Below are 19858 nucleotides of genomic sequence, written 5' to 3'. Positions count from 1 at the left end.
CTCAGGGGACGGAGGCTTTGAGCCTGAAAAATGTGTTGGAGATGATTTTTATTTTTTATTTTTGAATTTTTAAAAAAGATTTTATTTATTTGACAGAGATCTCAAGTAGGCAGAGAGGCAGGCAAAGAGAGAGGGGGAAGCAGGCTCCCCACTGAGCAGCGAGCTCGATTTGGGGCTTGATCCCAGAACCCTGGGATCATGACCTGAGCCGAAGGCAGAGGCTTTAACCCACTGAGCTACCCAGGCGCCCCTGGAGATGATTTTTAAAGCCATGGGGTGGATAGGGTGACCTAGAAATGAGTGTCCGCAGTGACGAGAACCAGGATGGAGCCCTGGGCTGTGCCGGCACTTACAGCTCAGCGAGAGGAGGAAGATCCATCAGCACAGTGAGATAGGAGGAGACGGCCCCACCTTGGCTATGCTGGTGAGACGCAGTGGGAGGGCACCGTGGGAGCGGCTGCCACCGAGTGTGGGGGTGGGGGGGCTGGTCTTGAGAGAGTGGCAGTGCAGGAGGTGAGCCAGCCAGAACAGAGCTCATCTGGGAAGGGAAGAGGGAAATGGGATGATAGTGCGAGAGGCAGGTGGAGGCAGAGGGAGGCTTGTTTGGTTCTTGGTTCAACTTATTTGAGGGGTGTTTGGGCACCAGGCGAATAATCCATAAGAGCAGAAGAGAGTGTGGATGTTGGCAGGTGGGGGCTTGTCTGCGGAGGAAGCAGCCCGGGGCGGGCAGGAGGGTCACCAGACGGGTGCTCAGGGCTTTCACTTTGACGTGGATATTTTCGTTCATTGGTGGGAGCTGAGGTTGTGGCTGTTTATGCCCGTCTTGCGTCCTTTCATTCAAATTTTTGTTTATAAATCATAAATCCCCCCCCCCCCGCAAGTCATCCTATTAAGCCTATAAATGGCTCTAATTTTCCAGTGATTGAACTATTGACTTGTGGAGTTTTTACATTATGATGAAATTTATTTGTTGTTCTCAGTGTCCTGCAGAAAGCTGGCTAGAGCCCTCATCTCGGTTTGGGTTGGAAGTCAAGAGGACACATGTAAGGGTCCGTGTGAAGGTCTTTGGGTGACTCAGTGCAGGAGGCCATTCCCTGTCCCTGCTCCCTCAGAGTTCTTGGTACAGCGCTTTGCTGCCATCTAGTGTCATACATGTTTCTTTTCTAGTCTTTTTGGGAGGTTTTGGGGAGGATCTGAGAAATTTTTAAGACTTGGATAAAGGAAAGTATATTTTAATTCAGAATACACTGCTCTTCTTCACGGTTTTTTTTTTTCCTTTAAATAAGGGACCAAATAATCCCTTTTTACTCATTAAGTACCACTGAAACCTAAGTAAACCAGATATCTCAATACAGTTCTGTCTGTTTTGGACAGAATGAATCAATTTTCAGCATTTACTTAATATAAATATTTTTTACTGAAAGGCTATATGATGATTTTTTAAAACTTTTATTTATTTATTTGACAGAGAGATCACAAGTAGGCAGAGAAGCAGGCAAAGAGAGTGGAGGAAGCAGCCTCCCTGCTGAGCAGAGAGCCCGATACAGGGCTCTATCCCAGGACCCTGAGATCATGATGTGAGCTGAAGGCAGAGGCTTAACCCAGTGAGCCACCCAGGCACCCCTGATTTTTTTTTTTTTAATAGTGGTACCAGTGACACTTGGGTGGCTCACTCCTTTAAGCATGCAACTCTTGATTTTAGCTCAAATGACGATCTCAGGGTCATGAGATTGAGCCCCACGTCAGGCTCTGCACTTAGTGTGGAGTCTGCTTGAGATTCTCTCTCTCTCTTTCTGTTTCCCTCTGCCCCTCCCACTCGTTCTCTTTCTCTCTCAAATAAATAAAACCTTAAAAAAAAAAAAAAAAGATTTAAACACTGGTGCCAGGAGAGCTCTGAGGATCTCTCTAGATGGTAGAACTAACCCTGGGTCCTGCACAAACTGCCACCGTTCCAGGAGAAACAGTGACCAGGCTCCTCCTCACTCACTGATGTTAGCTCCTCACCCAGGTTAGGGGTGTTTGCCTGGCTTGTGCTAACTGCTAAGTTCACCTCCGGCACGGGTGTGGGGAGAGCCTTTTAAGTTTTGCCAAGCCAGAAACATTAGGAGCATGAACATTCCTAAGCAACACCCCCTTCTGCTTGTTATTTTGCCTTCTGGTGAAATTTGGAGAGTGAATTGTTGTGGAGATAAGACCTCTTAACACAGTGAGTGGTAATGAGTATACAGTTGTCCCATGAACAACATGGGTTTGAACTGCGCAGGTCCACTTAGACGCCTATCTTTCCCGATATGTGCAGGACAGTGCTGTAAGTGTATTTTTTCTTCCTTAAGATTTTTTAAACATTTTCTTTTTTCTGTCTTACCTTATTCTAAGAATATAGTATATACGTAACGTACAAAATATGTGTTAAGTGGCCCTTCATTTTACACAGTAAGACTTCTTGTCAAAAACAGGCTGTTATTTGTTCCATTTTTGTAGAGTCTAGAGTTATATGTGAATGTTTGACCGCTCGGGCCTCGGTGCCCCTAACCCCTGCCTGGTCCAAGGGTAAACTGTACTTAAGATAACCTTGAAAAATACCTACACCCACTCTGCCATTCTGCCTTCATGGCCAAAGTCACTTGTGAAGTGTTCAGTGTTTGCCAGAAGCTTCTGTTTGCTTTGAGAATTGGCCAGACACGCGCAGCATAATGCTACTTTTGTGTGAGGGTGATTTTTTCCTTAGATGGATATTGCAGGAGAGGGGTTAGACAAATGGGATTTAAGTTGCCATTTCATTGGTAATGTAAATAAACTTAAAACTATTTATTTTCATATTTAGTTTCTGCATGGGCCACCTTTTGAAAATCCCATTAGCCTGTAGGCCTGAGCTTTTTGCTGGTGTTTGTCTGGGTTAACGTAATGTGAGAATCGTCTTTATTCCACCATTCCCACCGCCGGGTAGAGGCTAGCCTGGGGTGGGGGGGCGGGATAGGGGCAGGCAGGGACACCGTGTTTGTAAAAGGCAGGAAAGGGTCTCTTTCTGCTCTGGAGCAGCTTGCAATTCCAGCATCATGTCTGGGAGGAAATAAGAGGTCAGAGACATGGGTTCTGAGGGTACGAAATCCCCACCCCAAGCTCCCCCCACCCCCCCTGCCCCACCTAAGTTCCATTAAGTTTGGGAGAACCCAGCAAATCCATAGGGTTGGCATAAGTTCTTTTACATTCATTCTTATAAAATAAGTTGATTCGCTTTGCATCCCTAAGTAGGATCTTGACAGGTTGGTAAAACCAAGAAGGAGGAGCGCAGCCCCCTGTTTATCGGCTGGGGCTTTGTGCACAGTTCTTTGCCTCCACCCTGGGCCTCATTTTCACATCCAGGAAGTGTTTCAAATTGCAAGAATTATTTGAGGCAGTGAGTGTAGAAGCTCCTGGCACGGTGCTTGGCACACCGCTCAAAGTTCCGATGGTAGGGGCGCCTGGGTGGCTCAGTGGGTTAAGCCGCTGCCTTCGGCTCAGGTCATGATCCCAGGTCCTGGGTTCGAGCCCCACATCGGGCTTTCTGCTCAGCAGGGAGCCTGCTTCCTCCTCTCTCTCTGCCTGCCTCTCTGCCTACTTGGGATTTCTCTCTGTCAAATAAATAAATAAAATCTTTAAAAAAAAAAAAAAAGTTCCGATGGCAGTGATCGTTAATCTCAGCATTGTCACTCACAGAAAAATCCTTGAAACTGGGAATGAAAGATTCCTGGAGTGGACCTGGAATTTATAGTGTGATGTGCTTAGCACCAAAAGTCGGCAGATGTGTGTAACCAAATATTTGTGCTTTAAGGTTTTTACTCCGGGAATTTGACAAATTGGCTGTTTTTCCTAACAGTGGTAGGAAGAGCATTCTGCTCCTTAGTTGGTTCCCCCCCACAGGCATCTTTCCTTGACTCAGGTGTAACGCACACTGAAAGCTATTGAGTTGCTTTCTAAATTGTATTAACCGTTTATGTAACACTTAATTTGGAATTGAGTCTGATCAATAAATATTTACACATGTGATAAGGAGAACATGGAAGATTTTATTTCCTTAAACGTGTATTTCCCCAAAACATACATTCCTAGATTGAAGTCTCTTCAGAGAGGCAGAGTAACATGGGGAAGTCTGGCAGGAGCTCCTGGAGAGCTCGGCATTTCAGTGTTTGCAGGTCGAGTGTCCAGGTATGAATTTGTTCATTTTCCTGCCCATGCTGCCTCCCTTTGAATAGGCTTCATAACTTTATGAATTTTTCTGGAGGGCCTGGAATGTTCTTTTTCAGAGTGGCTGGGCAGCACAGGGCCCTGGGGAGGGGTGAGGCTGGCAGAGACTTGGCCAGCACTCAGCATGCTTTCTCCCCTTCCTCTCCCATCCAGTTTTCTTTGGTTCTTTCCCTCTCTGTTGCTCACAAGTGCTTTGATGATAGCCTTTGTGACGTAATGTTCCCTAACCGTGTGTCTTCTAGAAATCCGTAAAGGCAGTGCACATGGCAGCATATCATCTCAGTTACCTGGAAACGTCTCTACGTCTGCACTTAGTTTATATTGTGCATCATTTAAAAATTACCTTATTTTTACTTTTTGTTTTACATGTGTTTATATAAACTAATATTTAGTTTCTTTAAAGATAAACTAATATTTAGCTAAGTATGATCCTTAAAGATAATAGTGTTTTCTGTACTTTAAAGTTTTTGGGTGGAATTACTCTTTGTAATTTGGGACTTGTTCGAATTAGATTCTTTATCAAGGTCAAATCTAAGTGATTTCTAGTAAATAATCTTAGTAGTTAACATTAGCTAAGGCACCTGTTGAGTTGCCAGTGCATTCACCTTGGTCCCTTTGGAAGCTGACCTGGACTCCCTTTTGCAGGGGGACCTGAAAGCTTACCTGCGCAACGAGCAAGAGCACGTGAGGGGGGACTCGCAGACCATGCTGCTGCAGCGGATGGCCTGCGAGATCGCAGCAGGCCTGGCCGCCATGCACAAGCTGCACTTCCTGCACAGGTGGGTCCGGCCGGCGGTGTAGGTGGGTCTGTCTGGCGGCACCGGTTGTCGAGGTTCTGCAGAGGACGTCAGGGGGCGGATGAGTAGAAGCTGTCCTGTCCGTCCCGGTATTGGCATGAGGGCAGAGTTGGGCTTCGGTTAAACCAAAACTGGGGAACGGAATGTCTTCATACAGCCTGAGGTCTAGAAGCCATTTCCGGAATTTCAGAGAACATGAAACCACTGGCTCAGAACTGAGAGCGGACGGTGCCAGTCGCCGTGCTGACATCTCCCTGTGCGTCCCGTTCGTGTCCGCTTCAGACTGTGGTTCTGACTTTGAGGTTCCTGGGTGAGGAAGGGAGGATCTGATAGGCTGGCATCATCTTTTTGTGGAGGGTCAGGGCTCGGAGAGGCCTGCTTCTCCTCCCCCAGCCTGCCCCGTCCCCGGGGCACTTGTAGGTGGTCTGGCGTCATGTGTGAGCAGCACGCCCGTCAGTGTAACACATTTGTGTAGAAACCTTTCTGGTCAGATTTGAATAGCCACAGCTCTTTGGAGCACATTACATTTTGCTCAGACCTTTGATGTAATTTTCGTAATTAAAATAACAAAGGGCTTGAGTCCTGTCTGAGGTTATGGTTCTGTGAACTCAGAAGGAGATTTCTGCTGACTTTCCTCTAGCCTTCTGTGCTCTGATTTATGTTTAAAATATATTTGAAATTATTTCCCAGGTCTCCAGGGAAACCAGCTTCTCTTTAGTTGACTTTAACTAAATAATTTAACTCTTAGTGATTCAAAGAGCTGAAAAGGGGCACCTGTGTGTGTGTGTGTGTGTGTGTGTGTGTGTGTGTGTGTGTGTTGACTTCAAGGGCTATAAAGTTTTTTGTTTTTTTTTTTTTTTTTTTAGAGTATTCTGTTTTTTAAAAGGTAGATTGCACAGGAATATGTTTATAGTGTGACTCCTTTTTTTTTTAAGTAAGAAAAACACCTGCTTGTATTTGTAGAGGTGTGAGTGTGTGCACATGTGTGTGTGCACACGTGTGTATATGAGAGCAGACATGGAAAAGTACCCTATCAAATTCTCAACGTTGTTTCCAGGTAGGGAAGAAAGAAAATATTAACATTTTTCCATACATCTGTATCTCACTTGACATGCATAGTGAGCAAGTCATTCTGATTAAGGGCTTTATAAAATACCCCAAAGATTATGGATTTCTTCAAGCGCGAGGCAGAATCCCTTACACAAAACTTCAAAATGTAAATATCTGTTTGCTTTATAATGGAGAAATCTTGGATTTCATTTTTTAATCTCTTCTAACAGGTTAATACCCAGCATATTTGTATTCCTCTTTTGTAAGACATGGCAGATTAGTCTCTAAAAGGTGGTTTAGGAGTTTTAGATCTTGGAGGCTGGGACATTTAGAGAGGGTGTCATGTCAGACATCAGCATGAAGGCCTCAGAGGCAACTAGAAATTGCATTTAAAGTTCAGCTGTGTTCCTGCTACTGTATTTTAAAAATTGGCAAAGAGGGACGCCTGGGTGGCTCAGTTGGTTAAGCGGCTGCCTTCAGCTCAGGTAATGATCCCAGAGTCCTGGGATCGAGTCCCACGTCGGGCTCCTTGCTCGGCAGGGAGCCTGCTTCTCCCTCTGCCTCTCCCTGCCACTCTATCTGCTTGTTCTCACTCTCTCTCTCTCTCTCTCTCTCTCTCTCTCTCTCTCTGACAAATAAATAAAATCTTTAAAAAAAAATTGGCAAAGATATCACAGTAAATGTTTTTCCTGTGAGTTTCTATAGGTTAAAGTTCTATTTAATTTAGAATTTTGTGTGCTTTCGAACATATAAAGATGATAAATTAAATCACATGATTTGGATGTTATCCAGGTACAAAAACTAAGGCAAAGAATATTCTTTAAACAATTGGCAACTGTCCCCATCCCTCCCTCCCTCTCTCTCTTTTTAAAAATTTTATTTATTTGTCGGAGAGAGTATGTGTGCACAAGCAGGGGGAGTGGCAGGAAGAGGGAGAAGCAGGCTGTCCACTGAGCATGAGCAGGGAGCCCAATGTGGGGCTCAATCCCAGGACCCTGGGATCATGACCTGAGCGGAAGGCAGGTACTTACCCGACTGAGCCACCCAGATGTCCCTCTCTCTCACTCTTTCTCTCTCTTAAGTTATATTTTATGTAACTTATATATTATATATTTATTATTATATATATATTATATATATATATATTTATGTAACTTATATATTATATTTTATGTAAAATTCCTACTTGGGGCAAAATTTGTGCTTTAAATTATTTTTTTATGATAACAAACCATATAGCATATTTTTAAATCAGAATTCAGAATATTTATTGGCTGACTCAAAGTCAGGCTTTTGGTGTTGGTTGAAAATGGAATAGCCCACACGTCCAACTAAAAGCTGTTGGTTGTTTTGGAAACTGATCTAGTAAAGCACCCCTAGTTAAATTGTATTTTTGCTTATTATTTAAGAGGAGACGTATGCCTGAGTCTTGGGCAGCCTGCATCTCGGAAGTTTATATGTGACATCCGTGAAGGCCGTGTAAGCAGCGGAAGCTGCTAGTATGCTGCGTGCCACAGCCTTCTGCCTTTCTGGCCCAGAGCCTGGGACTTGCTGTCCCTTGTCTGTCAGCCTGCCTTAGCGTTTGCAGTGAGATGCCACGGGTCACCACAGTGAGCTAAGTACACAGAGGTTCTAGCTGGTGGTGTGGGCCTTGTGGTGGCTCAGGTAGCCGAAGACCTGTGTGGTCATGGCCTTGAGGAGTACACAGGTCACCACTGTTCATGAGAGAGCCTCTTTAGGATTTTCCTGGTTTTAAAGTTCAGGTAATTTTCTGCTGAGAAGCCCTGAAGTTGTCTGGCTCTCAGAGTGCGGCCACCCAGTGTTGCAGGAGCATGATACATGAACACTAGGGTTAGGTGCATTTTACATGATTTTACATGATTTTTCCTTAATCTGTACTGTGTGTTGTGACCACAGTGGTAGAGATGTGGAAATCTGGTTCCTAATTGGCTTGTGCTGCGCACCTAGCTGAGTGTTTCAGCTGGTGGAATATTAGGGTATTTCATTAATTTGTGTGCCTGCAAAGTCTTCAGATTGTATCTTTCTAAACTCCTTCTCATATTTTCTCTTTTAAAGATGAGTCTTCAAGGGAAAAATTTTTATATGGCAATAAATATGGTTTATTGTGTGCTTTAGAACATATAAAGACGATAAAGTACATGATTTGGATGTTATCCAGATACAAAAACTCGAGGTAAAGAATATTCTTTAAACATTTTATTTTTGAAGATCTAATTGGCTTTATTAAATGATCCATGAATTGGGCAGCACCCCATCTGCCAAGTTGAGGGGAGCTCTCCCTGACTGATCAGTTTATATCAAAGCCACAGGTAGTATGTGGCACATAGTGGTATTAAATGAAAAGAAAAAGTACCATCATCTTGCTCCCATGAGAAAAATCCAAAGACTTTCCTTACACAGGCTGCGGAATCTGGCTTGAGCTGAAGGTCTGCAGACATTTGACCCGTGTGTGTGAAATGAAAGAGTGAGGGTCCCAGACATGGGGCCTCACCTGCTCTAGTCTCATCTTCTTCACTCGGAAGATCTTGGTCATAGAGCAGAGCTGGTATTCAAAACCAGAGCTATGTTTTCCAGGGCCCACACTCTTATCCAGTAAGCTACCCTAAACAATCACTGGTCACTCTTTATTACTGGTGACATGATACTGTATACTGAGAAAAAAGTGAGATACTAGTTTCTTTAAAAAACAAAATTAATGAGATGGGGTGCCTGGGTGGCTCAGTTGGTTGAGCGACAGCCTTCGGCTCAGGTCATGATCTTGGGAGTCCTGGGATCAAGTCCCTCATCAGGCTCCCAACTCCATGGGGAGTCTGCTTCTCTCTCTGACCTCAGCTGTTGTGCTCTCTCTCTCTCTCAAATAAATAAATAAAATCTTTAAAAATTTTTTTTTTAAATTAATGAGAGAATTTCTTGTAGTTTGATTATAGATACATTGTAATTTGATTATAGATACATTAAAGTGTACCTGGAAATAGGGCAAAAAACCCCATTCCTTTTTCACCAGTGCTACAAAAATTATTTGTTATGATTATAAATTATTTGGGAATAAATAATGTGAGAAAGATACAGGACTATGAGGGACGCCTGGGTGGCTCAGTTGGTTGGGTGGCTGCCTTCAGCTCAGGTCATGATCCTGGCGACCTGGGATCGAGTCCCACATCGGGCTCCTTGCTCGGCAGGGAGCCTGCTTCGCCCTCTGCCTCTGCCTGCCACTCTGTCTGCCTGTGCTCGCTCGCTCACTCTCTCTGACTAATAAAATAAATAAAATCTTAAAAAAAAAAAAAAGATATAGGACTATGTGAAGATAAAAAAAAAAAGATATAGGACTATGCTATGCAGTCTTACTGAAGGACATAAAACGTGAACTAATGGAAATGTGTACCCCATTTTATGGTGGGAAGACAACACAAAAATGTCAGTTAACTGAAATTTTTTTTTTTTTAAGATTTTATTTGAGAGCAAGAGTGAGCCAGAGAGAGAGTGTACACGCTGGGGGAGTGAGAGAGGGAGAGAAGCAGGCTCCCCACTCAGCAGGGAGCCTGATGCAGACTCAATCCCAGGACCCTGCAATCTTGACCTGAGCTGAAGGCAGACGCTTAATTGATTGAGCCACCCAGGCGCCCATGTTAACTCAAAATTAATACATGAACTTCATAAATAATCCCAATAAGAGTCCTCAGAGGATTTGGTGGAGGGGGGTAAAAATTATCTTTAGCTTCACATGAAAAAATAGTGTCTAGAAGAGCCAGGAAGTAGAGTATGAAGAAGAAGTGAATCGTTGAGGCAGCAAAGCAAGCCTGCTCCCAGCAAACCACTGGGATAGAGATTGGTTTGGTTTTCATGGAGAAACAGACTGGTGGAGAGCAGACAGTACATAGAGCAGGTGAGTGTGTGCTCAAAGTGAAACTCAAATCAGGGGGGAAGAGATGGCTTCCCTGTTAAATGCGGGCGCAGTTCATTACCCATCTGGGAAATTACTGGACCTGTGTACCATCCTGTACGTGAAAATCAAAATCAAAAAAAAAATAAGTGTGATATTGGCAGAATTCTGGAAAGCTGTATGTGTTACCCAGCAATGAGCGAGGCCTCCTAGCCAGAAAGGCCCTCTTTTCCTTGTAAAGTAAAGGGTGGCTGTTACACCCTTTATTGACTGTTCTATAAAAATTAAATATTTTGCATAGCAACAGACACCACAACAAAGTCGGGACAATAGACTTGGGAAGGTGTAGCTGCCAACACGAGTTGCAACCAAAGAGCGACTGCTCAGGACACACAGCAGGTGCCTATGAATTGGCGAGAGGATGTGAGACCCGAGACAGATGGGCAGAGACAGACGGGCCAGCAGATGGAAAGTCCATCCCATTCGGTAGTTAGGGACAGGCAGGTTAAAGGCATGGAACCTCAGAGCTAAAGGAACCGCTGCATCTGTTGCTAGTAGGGATGTGGGCAAATTTCTGTCCTGAGTTGTGTGTAAATCATTACCAGTTTTTGAAGAGCTATGAGGGTGATAACTGTATAATTAAAAATACACATTCCTATTGCTAGACTCACTTCTATAGGACAGAAGCGCCCCGGAACTTAAGCTCATGGCGTAGAATGATCTGTCATTGCGTCATTTGAGGCGGCAGCAAATTAAATAAACACGACAAAGTAAGCGTTCACGGGGGGACCAAGAACCAGTCCCAGGCCATCGGCGCTGTGGAGTACCACACGGCTGTTGTAGAGAAAGATGCAGAGCTGCTGGGTGACTGGTTGCCCTGGGGGGTTTTCCAGCCTTGATGTTGTTGGGTGAGAAATGAAGATAGAGAGGTAGGCATAAATAATGTCGCATAAAAGCAGATGCTCCTTATTCCCCTTATCTGTATTTTCTTGTGTATACACTGCGTATATGGAAAAATACGGAAAGATTATACCTACCAGTTTGGTAGTATGTGTTAACCGGGAATGGGTGGAGTTGGGGGAGGAAGATAGTTTAAAAGAAAAAGACCACATTTTTTTAATTTAAAAAAAAAGAAAGAATGGTAGCACTTGGGGAAGCCTCGGAAGAAGCCTAGGATCCCTGTAACTCGGTTACTGCGGAAGGCCTGCACGTGTGCACTAGAGGACTAGCTGGAGGCTCGGGCGGGGTGTGCTCTGCCCTCGGGGAAGGAACGCCTGCTGCTGGCTGAGTGCCTGTGTACGGAGCAGGGGGACATGAAAGCAGGGGTCTTCAGGTGGTAGGCCTTTGCCTTGGGACCCTCGCCCTCAACCTAAAATCCTTAGGTGTAAAGTACTAAATGTTCCAGTTTTCTAGATGACCCTAGGCCTTATGGGAGAATTATTGTTCGGGGATCCCCGGCGGAGTGCTCGCTGTGTTCTGAAGCCAGCTGGTTTGTCACTTGTTAACCACGCTGGCCTTCCCTGACCCTGATCTGATGTGGCCTTCTAGGCTGGGCTTGGATTCTGGGGGTTGTCTGAGGGGTACTGCCAGTCCCACTGCAGGCCTAGTGCATTTTCACTCACCTCCCAGGTGACTCCAGTGCACACCCAGTGTGAGAAGTACCACTCTGAAAAGTGGGCCGTTGATTGGCAGCTCAGCTCCATCCTGGTGGGGCACCTTTAGGACAGGCCTAGAGGATGGCCTGCCTGATGTCAGAGTAACCTCCTTCTTAAGGACTTGGAGGGGTGGAACCAGGCCATTGAGGGAAGTTTCTCCCCTCTGACCAGTACCCAGCTCTGTGAGTGTCCTGTCAGCCTCATTTTCTCCCAGGGCACACACGTACACAAGTCAGGAGTCGACCACAGACAAAGAGAGGGACCCCGTGCAGATTTCTGGGGTGCTGGCCCGCTCTCTGAACTTACTCCCTCCCCTACGGTTCAGCCTCCTTGGCAGGCTCTTTCTGCCATCCAGGGAAGCTGTTGCTCTCTGGGCTCCATACCTCTGTGCCGTGGTTTGGAAAGAGACCCTAAACAGAAAGCTGGAGGCCATGTGGGGCTCACCTCTGCTATTTGGTTTCTCATCAGGGTGAAAGCCTGGGCTGTTCACTGTCCAAAACCTGAAAACTACTTCCTTATGTATTTCGTCCGGTCTCGTAATCATGTTCAGGGAGGAGATAAGCTGTAACCAGAGGTTGAGACCCATAGAAGCCTGAGTGTCCGGCTCAGTGTCAGCTCTGGCCCAACCCTGGAAAAAACTGAGAACTGAAGGCTTTGTCCCCATTTTATCACCATTTCTCAAAACCCAGGCCAGCAGTGGTGGCCCACATTCTAGCCGCAGACCTTCTCCTTGGCGTCCACCCAGAATTTCACAGCACAGGTGTCCTCTATACACCCGGAGCCTAGCAGGGGCCTGACTTGCAGGAGAAGCTCAGTAAATAGAGTCTTGTTCAGCTAGCAAGGACTGACCTAATAGACTGGGGTGAAAGCAGTCAAACCTGCGTCCTTTGTGCCATATCACAGTCATCTGGCTTTCATCTTGAACTTGTACCGCTTTGAGCTACATCCCATCTTCGAGTGATAAGTGGCAGTTTCTTCAAAACCCTTAGTGATTTTTTTTTTTTAAACTTCAGAAACTGTCAAGAGCAGAGTGGTCTGGTGAGCAAGGCAGGAATGAGGGGTTCAGGTTGCTAATTCACCTTTCTGTCAGCTGTACCAAGATAAGCCACATTACTCAGTCCTTCTGAACCCGTTTCTTCTCTGAGATGGGGATAATTTTATCCTAAAGCGCTGTGGTCTAGAGGACTTAAGATAACATGTGCCACGCCCTAGAAGAATACTCAGCAGTCAGTTTCAGCGACTTTGCTTCTTGTGTGTGCCTCTGTGTATCAGGAATTCCGCTTGCTTGGGAAAGCACAAATAACACGAACGGAGGTGTGGGTGATTTTGAAAATGGCTGTAGCCTCTCTGAGCTGTTTCCAGTCCAGCGGTCCTTCAGGGGCCGGTTTAACTCCAGCTCTGGCTGAGCTGATAACACGTAGTGACGCTTCCTTGGGAGTCAGGATGGGGAGCTCTTTAGGTCTGCGGACCCGCACTTCCCACAGCTCTCCGCACCGCTCACGCGGCCGAGGCTGTCTCTGACAGTGGAGGCCACGGCCTTACTGCCCGCCGAGGGGACAGAGCCAGAGGCTGTCAGATCATGTGGCAGCCTCACCACTAGACCTGTTTTTCAACTGGAAGGAAGAATATACTGGGTATGTTTGTTTCCTGACCAAAAGCAGCCATTGACGTCAAGAATTACCTGTGTTGTTAAGTTACACCTTTGTGTTTTTCTCTTCTCTGGCTTTGCATGTTAGGCTTCAGAGAACATTTGCTTTTTCCAGTTCTGAATTGAATTATATAATTATCTTAGAACTGGACAGCGCCTTAACATTTTGAGAACATTTCATATATTGCTTTATTTTATCCTCATGAAACCTCGTGAGTTAGCTCCTACAGCGCAACCCTGTTTGTGAGTAAACTGAGGCTCGGGTATGTTAAATGACTTGCCCCAAGTCACACTGCTCCTAAGTGCTGCTAAGGAGCTCCCAGATCGCCCTGGTCGCTCCCCCACTCCCCATCCCCAACCCCGCTGTGCTGTGTGTGATGCTCCCATGCTTGGGGGGGAAGCAGGGGGCAGGTTTAGAGGAAGCTCCTCCAGCCTCCTCCAGTTTAGGTCCTCATTACTTCAGATTTCAGGCGAGGAGAAGCCTTTCTCCTTCCCTTGAGAGCATCAGTTGGATTGTGTTAGAGTTTTAGGATGCCTTTTACACTCAAAGCCAGTGGCCTTTTACTTAATATGACTTTGGCTTTTCATCTTTTCCGTAACCTTCACATTTGCTCTGTCTAAAGACTTGCACTGAACATGTGGAAGGAGAGGGGAGAGGAGGGAGGGAGCAGGGCAGCCCAGTTGTTGCGCAGGGGTCAGTTGCTCCAATGTCCTGCGGGGAAGGAGCCAAGGGCTGAGGCCGCTGCCCGCCTGCCGGGGACACACACAGGGCCCCGTTGGAGTGCCGGGCCACCCAGCTTTTAATTCTGGTCTTAGGAGAGAGATGTGGGGAAGGTTGAGAAGGATCTGTTTCTAGAGACTGGAAATGCCCATCAGTGGTGCTGGGTGACAGAGCCTCTGTCGGCAGAACCTGTGGCACTGTCCTGTTGCCTCTGTCAGTCCAGTAGACCGTGCCGCCTGACGCAGGGCATTTCCATTTCTCCGCCCTCCGTGGGTGTATTGCTTCTGCCTCTCTCCTGCCTCCCTTCATTCCAAAACAGAGAGACTGATTTTCTTCTTGAGATTGGAAGTAGAATTCTCTCTTGCTCCCAGACACCACAGGCCTGAATGAAGGCTTCTGAGGGGAACACCGTGAAAATTACCGCTAGTAAACCCAGCGTGGAGCCGCCTGACTAGCACCAGCTGGCTGTCTAGATGAGCACGTGTTCGCCGGGGACCAGGACAGCGCTCCGATTGCTGGTGCATTGTCACTGATGGTTACTGAGGGGGGACGGCGTCTTGCTGGCTTTGCAGCTCTGGTGAAGTTACTATTTCTTCAGCTCTGAATGGGGGAGATAAGAGCGTCCACTTACAAGGTTCCTTGTGAAGATTAAATGAGTTAATACATGTATGGAGCTTAGAGCAATACCCAGCGTAGAGTAAGTGCTTTATAAATCTTAGCCATTAATGTATGATTGGCTCAGTGCCCTTACGTCCCAGGCAGGCTGTCCCGGAGTTACATCAGCCTCATCACGGTCCTGTGTTGGGCATGTACACTTCGGAAATTAAAATCTTGGAAAATGAAGAATTTAATCATTAATGTAAGCTTTTGTCTTCTAAAATCCTGTCTAAACATTTTGAGTTTTGGACTACAGAAAGTTTTTGATGCCTTTATGATTTGAAACTATAAATGGGGTCTGCTTTTCTAGTTAGTTTAGTGGACTCTTGAATTCCTATGCCAGTGGATGATCAGAAAAATAAAAAGATTGAAAGATAAAAAGCGGCTTATACCTGAATCCAAAGTGTTTACTCTGTTGTCTATATGGAAGTTTCCTTCAGAAAAAGTAGTTTTTACTTTTCAACGTGTATGTTTTTGAGAATTAATCTGTTCTTAAATAACATATGTAATTTGTTTCCAATAAGTCCTGAAAATGTGCTCTTCCCCTCCCTGTGGAGAGGTGGGGTTTGCAGGAAAGCGAAGTAATTTGGAAAGGGCCTCCTTATAATGCTCACATGTCTTTGAAAAAGAAGCTAAAAAATTAGCATTTGTAATGTTGATTAGTTTTGGGTGCTTGAAGCTGTCATTTTATTCATCTTATAATAAGTAGACTACCATTAGACTCAAGTAATACAAGTTACTGTAAAAATTTACTCAGACACTTGCTCATAGTATTTTAAAATTCTTGATCACTCTTTTTTTTTTTAAGATTTTATTTATTTATTTGAAATAGAGTGAGAGAGAGAGCGCACAGGCAGGGTGGAGGGGCAGAGGGAGAGGGAGAAGTAGACTCTGCGCTGAGCAGGGAGCCCCATGCAGGGCTCAATCCCAGAACCCTGAGATGATGACCTGAGCCCAAAGCAGACATTTAACCAACTGCACCAACCCAGGTGCCCCTCTTGGTCACTCTTAAGATACCAGGAAATATGGTATTGATGCAGCACAAAGTACAGATATGGTCGGTATTTAACCTCAGCAGTTACTTTAAAAAAAAAAAAAAGATTAATTATTAGAGAGTGTGAGTGAGCAAGGGGGAGGGGCAGAGGGAGAGAATCTCAAGCAGACTTCCCACCGAGCGTGGAGCTCAGTGCTGGGCTCAGTCTCACAACCCATGAGCTGAAATCACAAGTCAGGCTTTAACCAACTGAGCCACCCAAGTTCCCTGCCTTAGCAGTTACTTGTAAGAAAAAGAAATCTGATCATCTCCGTGGATTTTAGTAATGAAAAATATGATATATAATCCTTTTTCCATTTAAAAAATTTAGGGGTGCCTGTGTGGCTCATTTGGTTAAGGAGGTGCCTTCTGCTCAGGTCATGATCCCAGGGTCCTGGGATCCACTCCCAGCTTGGCCGGGAGCCTGCTTCTTCCTCTCTTCCCCACCTGTGCTTTCTCTCACTATCTCTGTCTCTCTCTCAGATAAACAAATGAATAAGAATATTGTTTTTTTAAAGATTTTTATTTATTTATTTGAGAGAGGGATAGAGAGAGAGAAAGCATGAGAAGGCAGAGGTTCAGAGGGAGAAGCAGACTCCCTGCTGAGCAGGGAGCCTGATGCAGAGCGCGATCCCAGGATCCTGAGATCATGACCTGAGCCAAACGCAGAGGCTTACCTGACTGAGTCACCCAGGCGCCCCTAAAAAAGAATTTCGAAACATTACTGAGCAGGAAGCTCAACGTACCACTCTGCTTCATAGAGAAGGCCTTGTTCATAGCAGTTTGGGGTGACATTGTCCCACTTGCGGGTTCCCCTTGTCCTTGTGTTCACTTCACTCTTTCTGCTTTCAGTGACTTAGCCTTGCGGAACTGTTTTCTTACCTCGGACCTGAATGTGAAAGTGGGAGATTACGGAATAGGATTCAGCAGGTACAAGGTAAGTCAGTGTTTAAAGATTCTCTCCTGAAGCTGATTTAACTTCGTAGACATGAGGTGGTCATATCACCAAAGGCCACCCCGATTTTGGAAGAGTGGGGGTTAAGAATCTTGGTTACAGTGCCTTTTTGGAGAGTGGTTTATTCTAGTCATTTTAACAGCAGAGTTGGCTTCTGATGTGTGGTTTGTCTACATCAGTGGCTCTCTGCTGAGGTTTTGTTGCTTTCCAAAGGCTTTGGTTAAAAATAAGACTTTTACACAATGTAATTGATATAGCTTGATGGTGCCTCATATATTTTAGTATGAACACATGGGTAATAATCATGGTAATGATCATTATGACACTGTACATGTCATATCAATATTTCTCCAGTAAAATTCTGGCTCAAATTATAAGCAGCTTGGAATTTAGATTTTTTGAACTCTGCCATAAATATATCCCCAAACAAAATAAGAAGTAGGTGAGGTTTTCATGTATTTTTTTGTAGCACAGCTGAATGAGGTAGCATGATACGGGGCATAGAATGTGACTGTCCCGGCTTCATGCCAGCCGCAGAGCACACGAGGATCATGTCTGACTGCTGGGATGCACATAGGACCACAGGGGTCATGTTTTCATAGTACCCTGGAGCTAACGTATATTACACGAATGTGAGTTGGTAATTTGTCTATGTAGTTGGTCTAGCGTCTTGAGCCCTTGCTGTGTACCAAGCACCATGAAGTAGTTGCCCACAGTATCAGTTTTAATCCTCACCGTGAAGGGAAGTGGGTTTGTATCATCCTCATTTTATAGATCAAGGAAAAGGCTTGTTTAGCGTACTTGGTGCTTGCCCAGAGTCGGGTAGCTAGCTTTGAGTGGTTGAGCATGGACTTAGAACCCAGTCCGTGCTCTTACTCTTTAACCTTGGGTACTGCTGCCCTACTCAGGGCATAAGGCCCGGCATGTTTTAAAAGATGTTTTGCTCAGAGTCTGTGTTCTGTGTGTCAAACGCGGCATACCTTCCTTTTCCAGGAAGGCTGACTGAGCAAGCGTTTGTGGCTCAGAGAGCAGCTCACGAAGCCCAGGAGGCTTTAGAGAAAAACCTCACCTACCTTCTGCCCAGAAAATCTCTCTCCATGCCCACTTATTTTTCTGTTATGTCTTTTGGGTTCAGTATGTGTTTTCTGAGAATAACTTGGTATTAAATCATTGAGTTCACTCAAAGGCTGAATAGAATGTAAAATTCTGTATGCTTTCTGACAAAACAGGAGGATTATATTGAAACGGATGATAAAAAAATTTTCCCTCTGCGATGGACTGCTCCAGAATTAGTAACCAGCTTTCAAGACAGACTACTAACTGCAGATCAAACTAAGTATAGTAATATCTGGTATGTATTGATTTATCGTTCTGTTAGACTTTTGAGTAGCAGAATCCTAACCTCTTTCCCCTTGAGTACATAAAGAAAAATAATTGAACAAGATTTAGGAACACAGCCAAGGCTGATGGTGAGATAAAGACAGCTTATTGACATGATAGTAATTATCACAATTGTGATGATATAATTAACTTTTCTCTGATCCATTCAACAGTAATAAGGACCATAGAAGCAGGAACCCGGTCTATTTTCTTGCCTACTGTAGGACCTACAGTATAATAGACCTTTTTTTTTTTAAAGATTTTATTTATTTATTTGTCAGAGAGAAGGAGAGCGAGCACAGGCAGACAGAGTGGCAGAGGGAGAAGCAGGCTCCCTGCGGAGAAAGGAGCCGGATGTGGGACTTGATCCCAGGACTCTGGGATCATGACCTGAGCCGAAGATAGCCGCTTAACCAACTGAGCCACCCAGGCATCCTAATATAATAGACATTTTAAATATTTATTAAAATGACTGAAAAAAGAGAAAGAGGTTTGGACCAATATGTAATACTGTGATTTATAGGGCATCAGTTTAAGGAAAGTTGAAAAAAATGTGTTTACGTCTTTGACTAACAATTTTTGTTACAGCTTTCTTAATTTAGATAGACATTTTTTCATGCTATTATCCTGCTTTTTCTATTTTCTTTTTCTCTTCTTGCCTCCTTTTGGATTGATTTTTTTTAACTGCTTTTTCCTGTTAGTTTGGGAGCAGTATGTACTAGCCCTATACTTTTATTAAAGGTTACCCTAGAAGTTATGACATGTATATTCCACTTATTTTAGTGTACTGTTAGTTCATATTCTGAACAATACAAGGACCTCAGGATACTTTAACATACTTTAACTTGGTTTAACTGTACACCACACACCTGCATGGACACACACATGCACCTGTGTACACGCATACATGCACGCAAACTATTATCTTATTGTTGGGTATTTTTTTTCTTTTATCCTCACAAGATGTTATGATTAGTTTTTTAGCACTTTTTTGTTTAGGTTTATCCACATAATTAAATCACTTTCCTCTTCATTCTTTTTTTTTTTTTCCTTTCTTTTTTTTTTTTAAACCTCGGACATTCCATCTGGGATCATTCTCCCTTTGTCTGAAGTATGTCCTTCAGAATTTCCTATAGCAAGGGCCTGCTGGTAACAGACTCTCAGTTTTTTGTAGGTCTGAACATACCTTTATTTTGTCCTCATTTTTGAAATATATTTTTACTTGGTGACAGTTACTTTCTCTCAGCATATTGAAGAGATCATTCTACTGTCTTCTGGCTTCCCTTGCTATTGAGAAGTCAGCCGTAAGTCTACCTAAGCTCTTTGAAGGTAATGTGACCTTTTCTCTCTGGCTGCTTTTAAACTCTTCTCTTTGTCTTTTGTTTTTTTTGTAGTTTCACTATGATGTGTATGGGTGTGGATTTCTTATGTTTTTCTGCTTGGGATTTATTTGGCTTTTCAGATCTATAGGTTGGCGTTGTTCTCAGCCCTACCCTTCAAATACTGCCTCTGCTCCATTTCTCTCTTTGGGAAGTCCATTTAGATGTGTGTGATGCCTTCCTGCTGTCTCATCTCTCCTTTCATTCTATCTCTTTGACAGTCTGGGCCACACTCTAGATAATTTTGAGACCTGTGCTCCAGCCACTAATTCTTCCTCTTTTTAAAAATTCTCTCTTCATCTGTGTCTGTTCTTCTGTTAAATCTCTCTGTTAAGTTTTCTGTAGTTGAGCTGTTGACTTTTCAGTTTTAGGAACTCTGTTTGTTTTTTTTTTTAAAAACATGTCCCAGCATTTTTAAAACAGTTTGATTAGGATCTGCATCAGATCATTCTGGTCGC

The 19858-nt window shown here is 44.4% G+C and overlaps 1 protein-coding gene across 1 annotated transcript in view; it reads left to right on the top strand.

Annotated features, from left to right (window-relative positions):
* Window positions 1–19858, top strand: part of LMTK2 (lemur tyrosine kinase 2) — an 83819-nt gene that overhangs the window by 47972 nt on the left and 15989 nt on the right. Inside the window, exons 7-9 of the mRNA XM_047713338.1 lie at window positions 4870–5003; window positions 16539–16623; window positions 17871–17992. Of these exons, the coding sequence (XP_047569294.1) occupies window positions 4870–5003; window positions 16539–16623; window positions 17871–17992 (341 nt within the window). The remainder of the gene's footprint in view (window positions 1–4869; window positions 5004–16538; window positions 16624–17870; window positions 17993–19858) is intronic.

This window comes from Lutra lutra, chromosome 18 (assembly GCF_902655055.1).
Source record: "Lutra lutra chromosome 18, mLutLut1.2, whole genome shotgun sequence".
NCBI classification, from domain to species: domain Eukaryota; kingdom Metazoa; phylum Chordata; class Mammalia; order Carnivora; family Mustelidae; genus Lutra; species Lutra lutra.
The sequence above is the reverse complement of the archived record's forward strand: the minus strand, read 5'-3'. Positions and strand labels throughout refer to the sequence as shown.